Source organism: Nipponia nippon, unplaced genomic scaffold (genome assembly GCF_047370975.1).
Source record: "Nipponia nippon isolate SJK-2023a ecotype South Korea unplaced genomic scaffold, ASM4737097v1 scaffold_12, whole genome shotgun sequence".
In the NCBI taxonomy this organism is placed as follows: Eukaryota; Metazoa; Chordata; class Aves; order Pelecaniformes; family Threskiornithidae; genus Nipponia; species Nipponia nippon.
In genome coordinates, this window is record NW_028262313.1 from 3534863 (window position 1) to 3547260 (window position 12398).

Sequence of the window (12398 nt, forward strand, 5' to 3'; positions counted from 1 at the left end):
GTGAGTCCTTACCAGGCTTGTAATATTGCAGGAGGGAGTTTGATGCTAAATACTTTATCTAACCACAACTGGTGGATGTCGAGGGTACAATTGCTACTGTTTTTACACTTTTTTTAAAAAAAAAAGGAATTTTCAGAACTTTTATTGAACTTGGTCGTTTCTGCTTACCCTGGTTAATTCATACCATGGAAGACCACACTTCAACTTAAAAAAAGTTTGTGGGTTTTTTTTATAGTAGTGTAACTTGTACTCCTTTGCTCCACCGCTTTACAAGCCACTGTTTTAATGAGTGCCTTAAGGAGACACCTTTGAAAAACAGTGACTACCACTAAGAAGATATCAATATCTATGCTTTGCCGTCCTCATGCACACACCTTGCAATGGAAGGAGAAGCCAGGCATCCTCTCTAATGGGTGCAAATTGGGGGCTGGGGGAAGGGAAGAAGTTTGAATGAAATATCTTGTCTAAAAGTGGCTTGTATTTAGAAGCTATAAGATCTTTCAGCCATCAGAATTCAACATAAACCAGATATCAGAGCTAAGATATTATATCTGTTTCCCGCTCAGCTATTGTGGAGAGCATTAGCGCACTATTTCTGATAACACTGAGGGTTCTGTCTGTGGGGAAATGTAGAAACGTTCATTTCCAAATGACATCTATTGTACTTCATGTGCTGCGTCTGAGATACTTTCAGAACAGAGCTCTGACTTGTAGGGAGGAGACCCAAAGGAGAGTCTGTGTGCTTGAAGGCTCGTCTGTTTTTTGCCAGTCACTTCTCTGGGTCTATAAAAAGATACTCCTGGTCTCCACAGCTTTGTCTTACTTAAATGCTTAGACTCTCTACGTAACTACTCCTTTCAGGACAGAGATGCTGTTAAAGGGGACGCTTTTTGGATGGCTTATCCTTCATGGATGGGTAGGGAGGAGAGGAGAGAGGACCCCCTCTCTTCCCTGCAGCTAGTATGTGTGTGTGTCTTTAATGGCCTGCATTCTTCTAACAACGCAGAACTGGCTTTTTATTGCCGTGTCGCTACCTCTCATATTGTGCCTGTTAGTAATTTTCCAGAGGTGGCTTTGAGAGTTCTAACTTATTTTAACACAAACGGAGAGACATTATGACATTCCCATGCAACAAACACTATTCCCCAGCAAGGGGATAGTGTTACCAAATTGCTTCAGCCTGAGTTCTCGCTGAGGCCAGTGGCGCCTTATTGGGCCTGAATTCAAACAAACTGAGGGTTCAAAGGCATCCTAGAGGAATATATTCCAACTGCAAGAGGGAGAGGTGGTTTAAACGTGCTTGCTGTCTTTTTTTTTTTTTACTACATTTCTGCCATAGCAGGCAAATTCTTGTGGGGAAGCACATTTTCAGCTGCATCTGAATGGATTCAGCTTTAGGATAAACCCAGAATGTAATGAAAACACCCTGAATATATTAAACAAAGGACTTTGAAGACATCAGAAATAGTGGGTGGGAGACAAGCAGATGCTGACGAGTGTTACCAATTTGCTGAAATAGGAGCTGTCCAAGATGAAGAGGGTAATGGCTGGGTTTCTCAAAATGCCTGGGAGGGTTTCTGAATCATTGCTAGCTATGCAGGAAGTCGTCTTCCCCAGAAAAACTCTTTGCTGAGTAACGCATCTGGAAGCGATGAATCTCTTTACAAAAGATCCTTCCTTCCCTCTCACCTGCTATATCCAGGACTGCGTTTGTCCTGCAGAGGCAGCTCCAGTCCGGAGGATGCCACAGCCTCTGCCTCCCTTGCTCCTAGTGACTTGGCAGTGAAAATTCCTCATTCCTGTATGCCCCTGCTCCCTCTGCGGCGTGCATGAAACCTCCATGCCCTCTTCCGAGCCTTTCTTCTGCAAGGAGCTGGGATCCCTGAAAGAGATTGCATGGTTTGTCGAAGCCTAAATCAAATGAAGTAACAGGATTTGTTTGGCTTTTAGAATGTTAATCCCTTTTCTGCTGGGCAGTTGTAGTAATAATCAAATGTCCCTGTTTCTGACAGGAACGCTTTGTCCTTGGCCATTGATTTTAGACCATGCAAATGCTCTCTGTAGCAGTGAAGCCTGCAGGTTGCCTGCTGCCAGGCATTACGTTGTCTTAGGAAGTCTTTTCTCCTGCGAAAAGACTCTGAGGACTAGTTTCAGTTTTCTAGCTTTAGTGAATTTGTTTAATCATTTCATCCCTGTACGTTTAGAGTGGTTGATTCATTTTCCAGTGCTGGAAGTCCTGCAGTTCGGGGATATCGGTGTGCGAACATTTTCAGGCAGTAAATCTTTCTGACTAACTTGGAAGCAGATTGCTCTTCAGGTCAGCCAGACTCTTGGGAGCAATGAAGCCACTGAATCCCAAGGGTATCCTGCTCCTCCCAGCTGGCTCTCAACTGCAGAAAGCAATCTTGACAAGGGATAGAGGAAATAAAATGAAGACAGAAATACTTGATCGGGAGGCCAGGGAATCTTTCAGGGGTATGCCCTGCATCAATTCGCACTTTGGTGTACTAGATTTCTGCAGAGTCCCAAGCCAGTCCTTGCCGCCTTTATTTTTCTCACCCTCAGTCCTGTTGCAGAATTTACATAAACATCGTAGTGGATGTGAACTAGAGAGTGACTGCTCTTGTTTACAATGGTCTAATGAGAAAATCTTGTTGATAGAGTTAAAGCCTGACCTCTGATACTTGGTTAGGACATTTTCCAAAGCAGTCAGGGATTGACCTGGAGAAGATACGCACACAAAGTTGTGCCATGTGCTGTAGGAAACGCTGGGAAGGGATTCAGTCACGCTGAAGCGCTCTGCTGTACTTCCAGACGTGCACTGACATTATTTGAGATCTTGCCGTCTTAAAGAGGTGTTATAATAAAGATATTATTATGAGTAAAATGCTCTGCATTTTCAGAGCACCCTTCAAGGCAAAACAGTTACAATGCATTATGTCAGCATGAGCTTGCTGCTTAGTTAAATGCAGTACCATCAAAAGGAAAATTACTATCTTGTCAAATTTATTTAAAATTATATACCAAAGGGAGTGACGGCATCCTTGTAAAGCTTCAGGAATGAACTCTTATCTAGAGCACGTGTTCACTGCAAGGCCTGTTCCAGAGGAGAGAATGCCGGCGTCCTTTGATGCCATCTCCCCCATGGTAGATGTTCCTGTGGCCCTTGGCACTGAGCAGCCAGTTTGGGTTCTTTGCTGGAAGAGAGAGGGTGGGGAATCCATGGCAAACGACCAAGAACAAGCCTCAGCATGCTGCCTTTTTTTCTTCCTCCCATCTCACTTATGTCTGCAGCACCTTGGCAGTACTCAGGAAACTCTGTTTCCAATTCCTGTCTTAGGAAAACACGATCGTACTCTCAATTTATGGTAATGAAATCCCTCTGTGCTTGGAAGAATTATTCCTGATCCTCTTTACATTGAGAGGACAGATCAAGTCAGAAAGATTTTAAAAAAAAAAAAAAAGCAACCTAAAAATTAGACTTCAGTGCTACCACTCCTGGAGAATCCTGGTTCACAGAAAGGTACGGTGTTCCTCACAAACACTCGCAGTAGCAGAGGTGACAGAGCTGGAAATGAATGACACCGCTGGAATATGCAGTGGGTTGACTGAGTGCAGTGAGTGCATGAAATGAAACAGTCTCATATGTAAAGGATAATTGTGTCAAAAGACACATTGGGAAAGGTGGCTTGTCTGGAGCACATGCAGCTTTAAAGCTTACTGAACATCTGCGTTCCAAAAAACGGAAAATTATTTGAGAGATTCCTGAATTAATTCTGGTTTTAAGCCATTAAAGAAAATACACACACAACCCCCAAATTTTCTAACATTTCTACTTCTTCCTGATGGTGGAAGATGAGGTGTATTTTGTGAAGGGGAAAAAAAGGTTGTCTTTATGAAAAGCCACTGAACAAGCCGTGCCTGTACTTTAGGTCTGGTGCATGAGTTAGGCATGTGCGGGCAGTGCTGGTAAGTTGGGCAACAGCTCGTGTTGCAATGTTTCACCTGCAGGTTCGGCTGATGGGAGCACTTTCAAAGTGAACGTTTCAGTGGAATTTCTGTGTTCCAATTCTTTTTTGGCTGGGCTCTTGGTATTCTTTGAATGCAGGCCAAAACGCTAATCCATGCATATGCATACTCAGGTTTATTAATTATGAAACTAGTAAAATGTTGTCAGCGGCTACCTTTTGCAAGGAGAATTTTACCTCTGTGTTAAAAAGCTTTTCAGAAATTCAAATTTTTTGTGGTAGGTAATAAGAGACCAAATGTCTGTCCTTCCTTCCGTAATTTTTTATATAGAAGAGCAGGGGAGGAGAGCTGGTTTTCAAGAGATTATTATTCAGCTCGATGCATGATATTTCACTGCTAGCCAGTTTATTAGGTTGTTCCTTACTCTTGTCCAGGTCAGTAAGCTCATATGCAAAACCAAGACATCGGGTGCTCTCCATTTCTAGGTTCTGCTGCTGACTCATAGTTTATCATTTTTGGCCAGTTACATACCTACTATGAGCGCTGCTGTTAATCTAAGTGTAAAAGTAGTGCATTAATAAACACCTTATTGGAGTCTGAGAAAGCTTAAATCAGTGTTATTAAGCACTATGATCTGGGATAAAAAGATCTATTAAGTATACCATTTTTATTGATTTTCTGCAGAGCAGCAGTGGAATATTAGGTTGTATTAAAATGTTCTTGTCCCTCCCATTCCAAACAAGCTTGAAATCTTGAGCAATCAAAGAATAAAAATACCTTTCTACTGTACATGCACTGGTGGGAAGGCCTTTGGCTGGATTACTGACTACTCATTGTAACTTTTATTATAAAATATTTGTTTGGGGAAAATCCTCTAGGGCAGCAACATTCATGCTGTGACATTAGATGCCTGCTGACTTTATGAAGAGAAGAAAAGGATACCATGTCTGGGATTAATAGTGTTTGGAGATTTTTCTCTCTCTGCTGTTCGCATTGCAGTCTCTGGATTGCCTCAAGGAACAGGAGTATGAAAAAGGAGAATTTTGAAGAAACACATGATAAGACCTTTTTGGAAGGAAGGTGCGATGTAAGGACGGCTCATGTTGTTGAGATCAAAGCCCAGCAAGCCTAGTATCCTCTCTGTGCCAAAACTTACAGCAGATTCCTAGGGAACACTATCAGAATAGGGCCAGCAAACAGCGATACTTTCCCAGAATACTTTCCGCTTCCAAGAAGGACTTCCTGAGCCAAAAGTGGTGTCTTTTGTCTTTTAATATCCCTCAGTGGACTTTTCTTCCATGAAGCTGTAGAGTAGCTCTTTGAACTCACATAAGGGAGGCTGTGTTTTGCATTGTGGTGCTTCTCTAGACTTTGGCTCTGACTGTTGGCAAAAGTTGCCTTCTTCCTGCTATTTTTGTATTTCAGGGTTTATGACAATCATAGCTAAAAAAGCAATGCCCCAGATTTGCCGCAGAAGGCCAGCTAATTGTGATTGTTAGTCTTTTCCTCAACGGAAAATTATGTCCATAGGTGTGCAGGATTCTATATATTAGAATAGAGCTGGGCCCTGGGTGTGTTTTATTCTTTTTTTTTATTCATATGTTAGCTTGGCTTTATTCTGCCTGAACTGTGGATTAACCTTGTTAAGACTGTTACTGAGGGTCTCAGTTTTCATTGCTTATCGTGAGGCAGGATAGCAGCTTGGTTTGCAGGATGAACGATGGAGGAGGACGGAAGGGCGGGGGCAAGGAACGGAGCAGGACCTCTCAGCCAAGGTGACCGAGATGAATGTCCAGACTGCTAGAATAAACCTGGCTGCAGCGTGGAGAGAGCACAGGCCATGTCTCGTGTATGCTTTGATCCGATTCATTATTTTATTGTTACGGGGCTGGAATAGGCTCCTGCAAGTTTTGATTCCGTTTCTGCTTAATCTCATAAAAACACTGCCAGCGATTTTCAATATTGCACTGAATAGTGGTCCCAACTTGTGGACCAGCTCTAAATGCTGTCTTTGCTACAGTTAGTGTGGTAACATGTGCCAAGTCACTTAAGCAGTCTCTATTATGAACCCAGATGCCCTTTCTAGCCCATCGCCGCTCTCAATCATTTGCAACAGATAATTACCTCGGTTTCCCCATCATTACTGCGGGGTCGCTGAGGACAAAAAGAACAAATATACCTAGCAGGAAAGCAGAGATGGGAAAGACCTGTAACGTCCCGAGTGTCGAGTCCAGAGTAGGAGTCTGAGGCACACTGACAGCAGTCATCTGGACATGTTCTTCCCAGCTGGTGTTTCTGTGCTCTGCAATGTGTACAAAGCCAGAAGTTCACTCACTTCTCATGATTTAACTCATGTTGCGTTTTCTTCCTTTGTTTCAGCTCAAAAAGAAGCAGGTCTATGTTGAGAAGGTGGAGAAGATGCAGCAGGCCTTGGTTCAGCTGCAGGCAGCGTGTGAGAAACGGGAACAGCTGGAACACAGGCTGCGGACCCGGCTCGAGAGAGAACTGGAATCTCTCCGGATGCAGCAGGTACCCGCTGTTTCCTTGTGCCGTACTAGGTTTCTTGTGGGATTGTACGCTATCCCCTACACCACACATAAAAGAAGGGCAGTGTTTTTTTCCATCTTGTAAAATGAACGCATTTTTCTTTTGATAGCTAGAATCATGGATTTGCTGGCTGTTGTATTGTTTTTATTTGATTTAATTCTTCCATTCCAACCAGAAAATTTAGGTAAGAGAGCAATAGGGGATCCATCACATGACAAGATTCAAACATAGCCATATAGCTAGATGGTGTTCTGTCTTTAAGCAACGTGGTTATATTTACTTTTAAATTATTTAAAAACTATTGTTCACAGTTTGAGATTTTATATAGAATTCATTAACAACTGGCCTGAAAAGAGGCCCTTCAAAAAGCTTTTGCATTTAAAAAAAAACAACCAAAACAGCAAAACCAATTCTATGAATGCAGTTGATGGAAGCGGATGGGAGCTTCACGTGGAATATACTCTTACGATTGTAACGTGAGTCTTTTTTAGTGAAAAAAATGCATGAGAAGTAGATGTGGTGTTATGAACTGGATGTGAAGTTTTAGTTTTATTTCAGCCTATGTCAAACATCGGTGAGCTGTCAGGTTTGTAAATTTTACTGGAAATAGGCTGCAGGCCTGTGTTCTAAATTGCATTTAGTTTCAGGTTATGTTTATCCCCGACTTCCACCTCTGCATAGGAACGGATACTTACATCTTACTTGTATTTTTGTATTGGTTTTAGTAGGAGTTACAGTAATTTGATAAACTTTTCTGCGTTACCTTTGGAAGATTAGGTACTCTGAACCCCACAATTTTTGACATTGAGTCTGAGTCAACACAAAAAAATAGCTTTCTTGTCATGGTTAAGAATTCTGAGCTGAACATAAAATAGCTTGTCTGCCCAATTTCTTTTCTTTAAATTTTTTTTTTAAATTTTTAAGTCAAATATCCGGCCAATCCCAGATGAGACTTCCATGTAAAACTGTGGATTTTATCTGTTGAACTATTGGCTCAGCAAATCTCCACTCTTTCTTGTTTTGAAAGGGAACACTGCCTGTCTTCCAAATCTTGCTTTAGAACGGAATTATTTTTAATCCCCAGCTACTTAATCCACAGGTATACACTGATCATATTGATTTAATAACCAAATCCTTTAAAAATGTTTTGGATGTATTTTTTTTAAAGGTATGATAACTGTTGCATACTAGTTAGTGTTTTGCTGGAACAGTGTTGGAAGAAGTCAGTGTTACTTTAGGCCTTATGGATGGGCTGTAGACATCAGACCTGAATAGCATGATCTAGCTCTCAGATGCACATGAGGGGCTTTGCATGTGGAAAAAGGTCTCAGGAGGAGTATTTTCCATCTCAGATATTTGCTTGTTAGTATTGACCAGCTCTGGAATGGCACCAGGAAGCACTCTAGCATGGGTGCTGTGAGTTAAGCTGTCTTTCTTGGGAGCAGTGCTTGATGTTTTAAGACTTTTGAGCTTTAACATTTGGAAAACAGAAGGAGCCTTTCTTGCATTATATGAGCTTGTTTCCTGGTTTTGACAGAGTGAGGCTGAACTGCCCCTGCACATGTTTCAGGTTGAGCTCTAAAGGAGACCATTACCATCACCTAGTCTGCCCAACATGGCATAGGCCGCTGCATTTCACTCTGGGGGGTACTTGTGTCAAGAGTGCTGCTCTGTACCAGCCTCTGTCCCTCAGACAAAAAGCAAACAAACCAACCCTGAGTTTTACAGATGCATCCTGAGACTTTTGTTTGTTTGTTTGTTTGCTTTTGGAAATCAGCGCCAGGGTACATCTCAGGCTGCCAACGTCTCGGAGTACAACGCCACGGCGCTTATGGAACTCCTGCGCGAGAAGGAGGAAAGGATTCTTGCTCTGGAAGCTGACATGACCAAGTGGGAACAGAAATACCTGGAGGAGAGCGTGATGAGACAGTTTGCTTTGGATGCAGCTGCAACTGTGGCTGCTCAGAGGTAAATGAGAGTTTTCATAGTACGGGGATTATTTTCTTTTTCCAGTTGAATGTCATATTTCCCACCAAGGAATGTTGTCACACCACCCTCCCATGATACCTCGCCTTGTGGTCTGAATGGCTTCTCAGACTTCTGCATGCAGGTGGAGCTTGGCTGCTTTTCCTGGGAGCTGTGCAATTGCCAACAATTAGAAACTTTTTTCCAGGGGAAGATTCCTCCACATGCAGGAGCCATTTTTCCAGACTAGTATTGTTCTGAGCCATTCCTAGAAGCTGTTGATCCAAAAATAGGTGTATGAGAAGGGTTTTGTTTCTTTATTTTTTTAAATAGGAATCAGTCCTCACTGAAGTCATGTGAGATGGGGTAAGCTTGGTGATTCACATCATTCACCCTGAATGGCTTACTTGTTCTCCAGAATGTTTTTGCAAATTACTTTGTGGTATTGTCCTCAACATGGTTACTAACCAGAAACATCTACTAGGAAATTCTGCTCAAAACATTCTGCTGTGTATGGAGAGCACTGCTTGTGGGGGTGGGAAGGGAAGGGTGTCAGAAATTTGGTAGCAAGCTCACATTCCAAGACAACTGTACAGAAACGCTTATTACGGCTGTAAATAGGCCCAAGTGCTTCAGCTAGTTGGTAACCAAGAGCTGTTATTGGAGTGCAGCTCTTTAGCGTTAGGTATTGCTTACATATAATTTCATTGTTCGCTAGTTTCTGGTTCTTGATGGCAGATTTTATTTTAGATTGTTTCATGAACCAGATTCAAATAGGGATGTTAGCGTAACTGGCTTCCTAGCTCATAAGATCATACTAGAGTTACAGGGGTAAAGTAGCAGATCTGCTGTGTTAGCGTTTAAAGACTTGACTTATCTTGCTCCAGAAGCAGGCTGTTATTTTAGGGTATTGATGCTTCTTGTGCACTGTTTTCCGCCTCCCCAGAGATTCTCTAAAGGCTTTTGCTACTGCTTGTCCTTAGAGGCCATCATATATTTTCAGTGTGCGCTGATAAGTAGGGGTCTGGTCTATTGTTTGTCATGGAATGAGAGGGGATGTGTTAGGCTTGTTTAGGTTTTGTTAAATGAACAAGAATGCCCTCCAGTCAGGAAAGAGCCAACCTCTGTTTTTCCATTTCCTTCTAGCTGCTGCTCCCCTAAAAGGGAGTATTCCGTTAGTGTCTACACTTCTGCAAGCTTATATGCAGTTGGCACCTGTAGTATCTCCTTCAAAAATATAGGCTGTGAGGGACTCCACTAATTTCAGTGGCAACCTCATCTACACTGTGCACAAATTTCTTTCCCTTTTCTTTGATAGTGGAAAATAGCATCCCTTAGGAAGCTGAGGTTGCAGGAAGGATGCTTTACAGCACAGGCAGGAATTTGGGTCAGGTTAGGTATCTTTGATGAATGACCTTCTCAAGCCCTTCACATTGGTGCTTTGCTATTCCTGATCTGAACTTTTGCAGAGTTAAAGGTGCATTTACCAGACAGTTCTTAGACCTGCTGGGTCTGAGAGAACAGATTTCTTATTACAATGAACTGGAGCTCTTGGTAACTCCAAATTTTTGTGTGTGTTTGGTTTTTTCTCATTATGTTAATGCATAGCTATGTCAGTAACATGCTCTTAATGTTATGAGTCATACAGTGATACAGAGCGGAGCACAGCGACTCTGTTCTGACTGAACAGCAACAAGTAGAATGAAATATTCATTATGTTTTGGTTAGTGGACTGAACAACTATCACAGTGTTAACATCAGACACTATATGGAATCAGTCTAAAACTGTTTTCAGCCCACTCCACATTTTTTGGACCAAACTGCTTAGGATTGCTTAAGAAACTTCCATGTCTAGTTCCCTTTGATACTCAGATTCCCTGTATGAAGGGGAAGGGAAAAAGCTTTACATCTGAAGCAAAGTTTGCGCTGTTTCAATTGCAGAAAAGCACCGAGTGTTCTATACCATCCTTCCCCCTCCCCGTGTCCTTGGATTTGCCTCATCGATCAGTTTACGATAGTACAGTGAATCAGTTAGATTATAGACTGGCCCGAGATGGACAGTAGATTCAGTGTTGGTTTAATGACTTGCATATTTTTGTAATCCTTCTTTCATTAGGACCGGGAGTTGGATTTTTGGAAGACACTGAGCCAACCTAAACTCAAAAGAAGTGGATATTCTTGTTTGTTACTTTTTAGCAATAATTTTGTGCTGCTAGGAGGAAAGCAGCAAACTTAGCTGGTCCTTCATCTGCTCTACTGCTTGTTCTCAGGGACACGACAGTGATCAGCCACTCGCCTAACCCGAGCTATGACACCTCGCTGGAAGCTCGCATTCAGAAGGAGGAGGAGGAGATCCTGCTTGCCAACAGGAGGTGTCTCGACATGGAGGGAAGGTAAAATGCAGTTTGGTCCTATCTGACTTCTTTAGGACAGGGATTTTAAATTAATTGTCTGGGTAGATGCCTCAGAACGAGAAATTCTTGTGCCTTCACCAGTAGCAATGATGTAGGAGGCCAGACGCTCATTTGGCCGAGGAAGTATCTACATAGCAATCCAAAACCTGTCTTGATACTGAGGGCTAATGCAAAAAAGTCTTGTCTTAGATTTTTTGCATCTAGCTCATTCCTCTTCTCTGTTCAGGGCATCTTCATGAGACCCCAGGCTCCAGCCACCTCTTAACAGTCTCACAGAACTGTTTTCCCTGAGGTTGGGTCCAGTGCAGACTCCCCAAAGTGTGTTAATCCTCTTCTTTCTGTTGGTCTCATGTCCTGCCCATCTCTCTCAGCTTTGTCTCAAAGCCCCTTCCATGGCTGTTTAGAGCAGCTTCCAGTAGCCAAAGGTGGGTGGGTATCTCGGTGCTCTTCTCTCATGGATGTATAGAGGAAGGCTCATGCATGATCTGCTCTGGTGGGCCAGTGAGCAGCCAGTATTCAGGGCAGTAAGCTCACTGGCATCCAGCCCCTGCCTCCCCAAATGCCTAAGGGAGCCCTAGTCACAGCCATGGGGGCACTGAGGCCTTGTCCAAGGAGACAAGAGTACAAGTACATTGTTCTTCTTTCTACTTCTCAAAAAGGATTAAGACTCTGCATGCTCAGATCATTGAGAAGGATGCCATGATCAAAGTCCTGCAGCAGCGCTCCCGGAAGGAGCCGGGTAAGACGGACCAGCTCTCCTCAATGAGACCTGCCAAGTCGCTGATGTCCATTTCGAACGCTGGCTCGGGCTTGCTGTCCCACTCATCAACACTGAGCAGCACTCCTATCCTGGAGGAGAAGAGGGAGGACAAGAGCTGGAAAGGCAGCCTAGGTAATATTTAAATAACAGTGGCAATTCAGGTATGCGAATCACTGCTTAGAGGGGAGGCAGGAGCAGCAGAAGGAAGAAGGTGTGTTGGACAGACAGATCAGCTGGCCTAGCGTGCAGTAAAGCTGACTGCAAGCAAGATGGGACACATTTGGAACAACTGCTTGTTTGAATCACTTTTGGGAAATAGTGACTTCTGATGTCCAGGCTCTGTCATTAAAATGTGTAAGCCTTTATTCCCAATTTGGTACCTCACTTCAGGGATATTTGAGATATAGTTTTCAGAGTTCCCAAGTGCTTGCTTTCAGCTGGCTTGTTACAGCTGCCTGAAGGTGTAAAATCTTCTCAAATAGGAGCAGAGGTACTAATCAGGATTGCTATCCTGTAGTGTTGTGCCTGCACTAACATGACTCCTGTCTGGAATGGTTCAACACCATTGTTCAGAGAAAATTAGTGGTAACAAAGCAAATCTTCGATGATTTTTTTTTTTCTGGGGGGAAGTTAGGCCCAAAGGCCCTCCCTATAAGACTAAAAGACCCTGAAATGTAAATGAGAATCTGTTGTAGCTGATTTCAGAGTGTGCAGATTTACCCTGCCATAGATGGGCCACCACT

At 42.9% G+C, this 12398-nt stretch overlaps 1 protein-coding gene across 5 annotated transcripts in view; it reads left to right on the top strand.

Annotated features, from left to right (window-relative positions):
• Window positions 1-12398, top strand: part of AMOT (angiomotin) — a 64286-nt gene that overhangs the window by 46437 nt on the left and 5451 nt on the right. For all 5 annotated transcript variants that reach the window (XM_087748429.1, XM_087748428.1, XM_087748426.1 and 2 more), the window contains 4 exons: window positions 6349-6498; window positions 8294-8484; window positions 10752-10874; window positions 11555-11787. In XM_087748429.1, the coding sequence (XP_087604555.1) occupies window positions 6349-6498; window positions 8294-8484; window positions 10752-10874; window positions 11555-11787 (697 nt within the window). The remainder of the gene's footprint in view (window positions 1-6348; window positions 6499-8293; window positions 8485-10751; window positions 10875-11554; window positions 11788-12398) is intronic.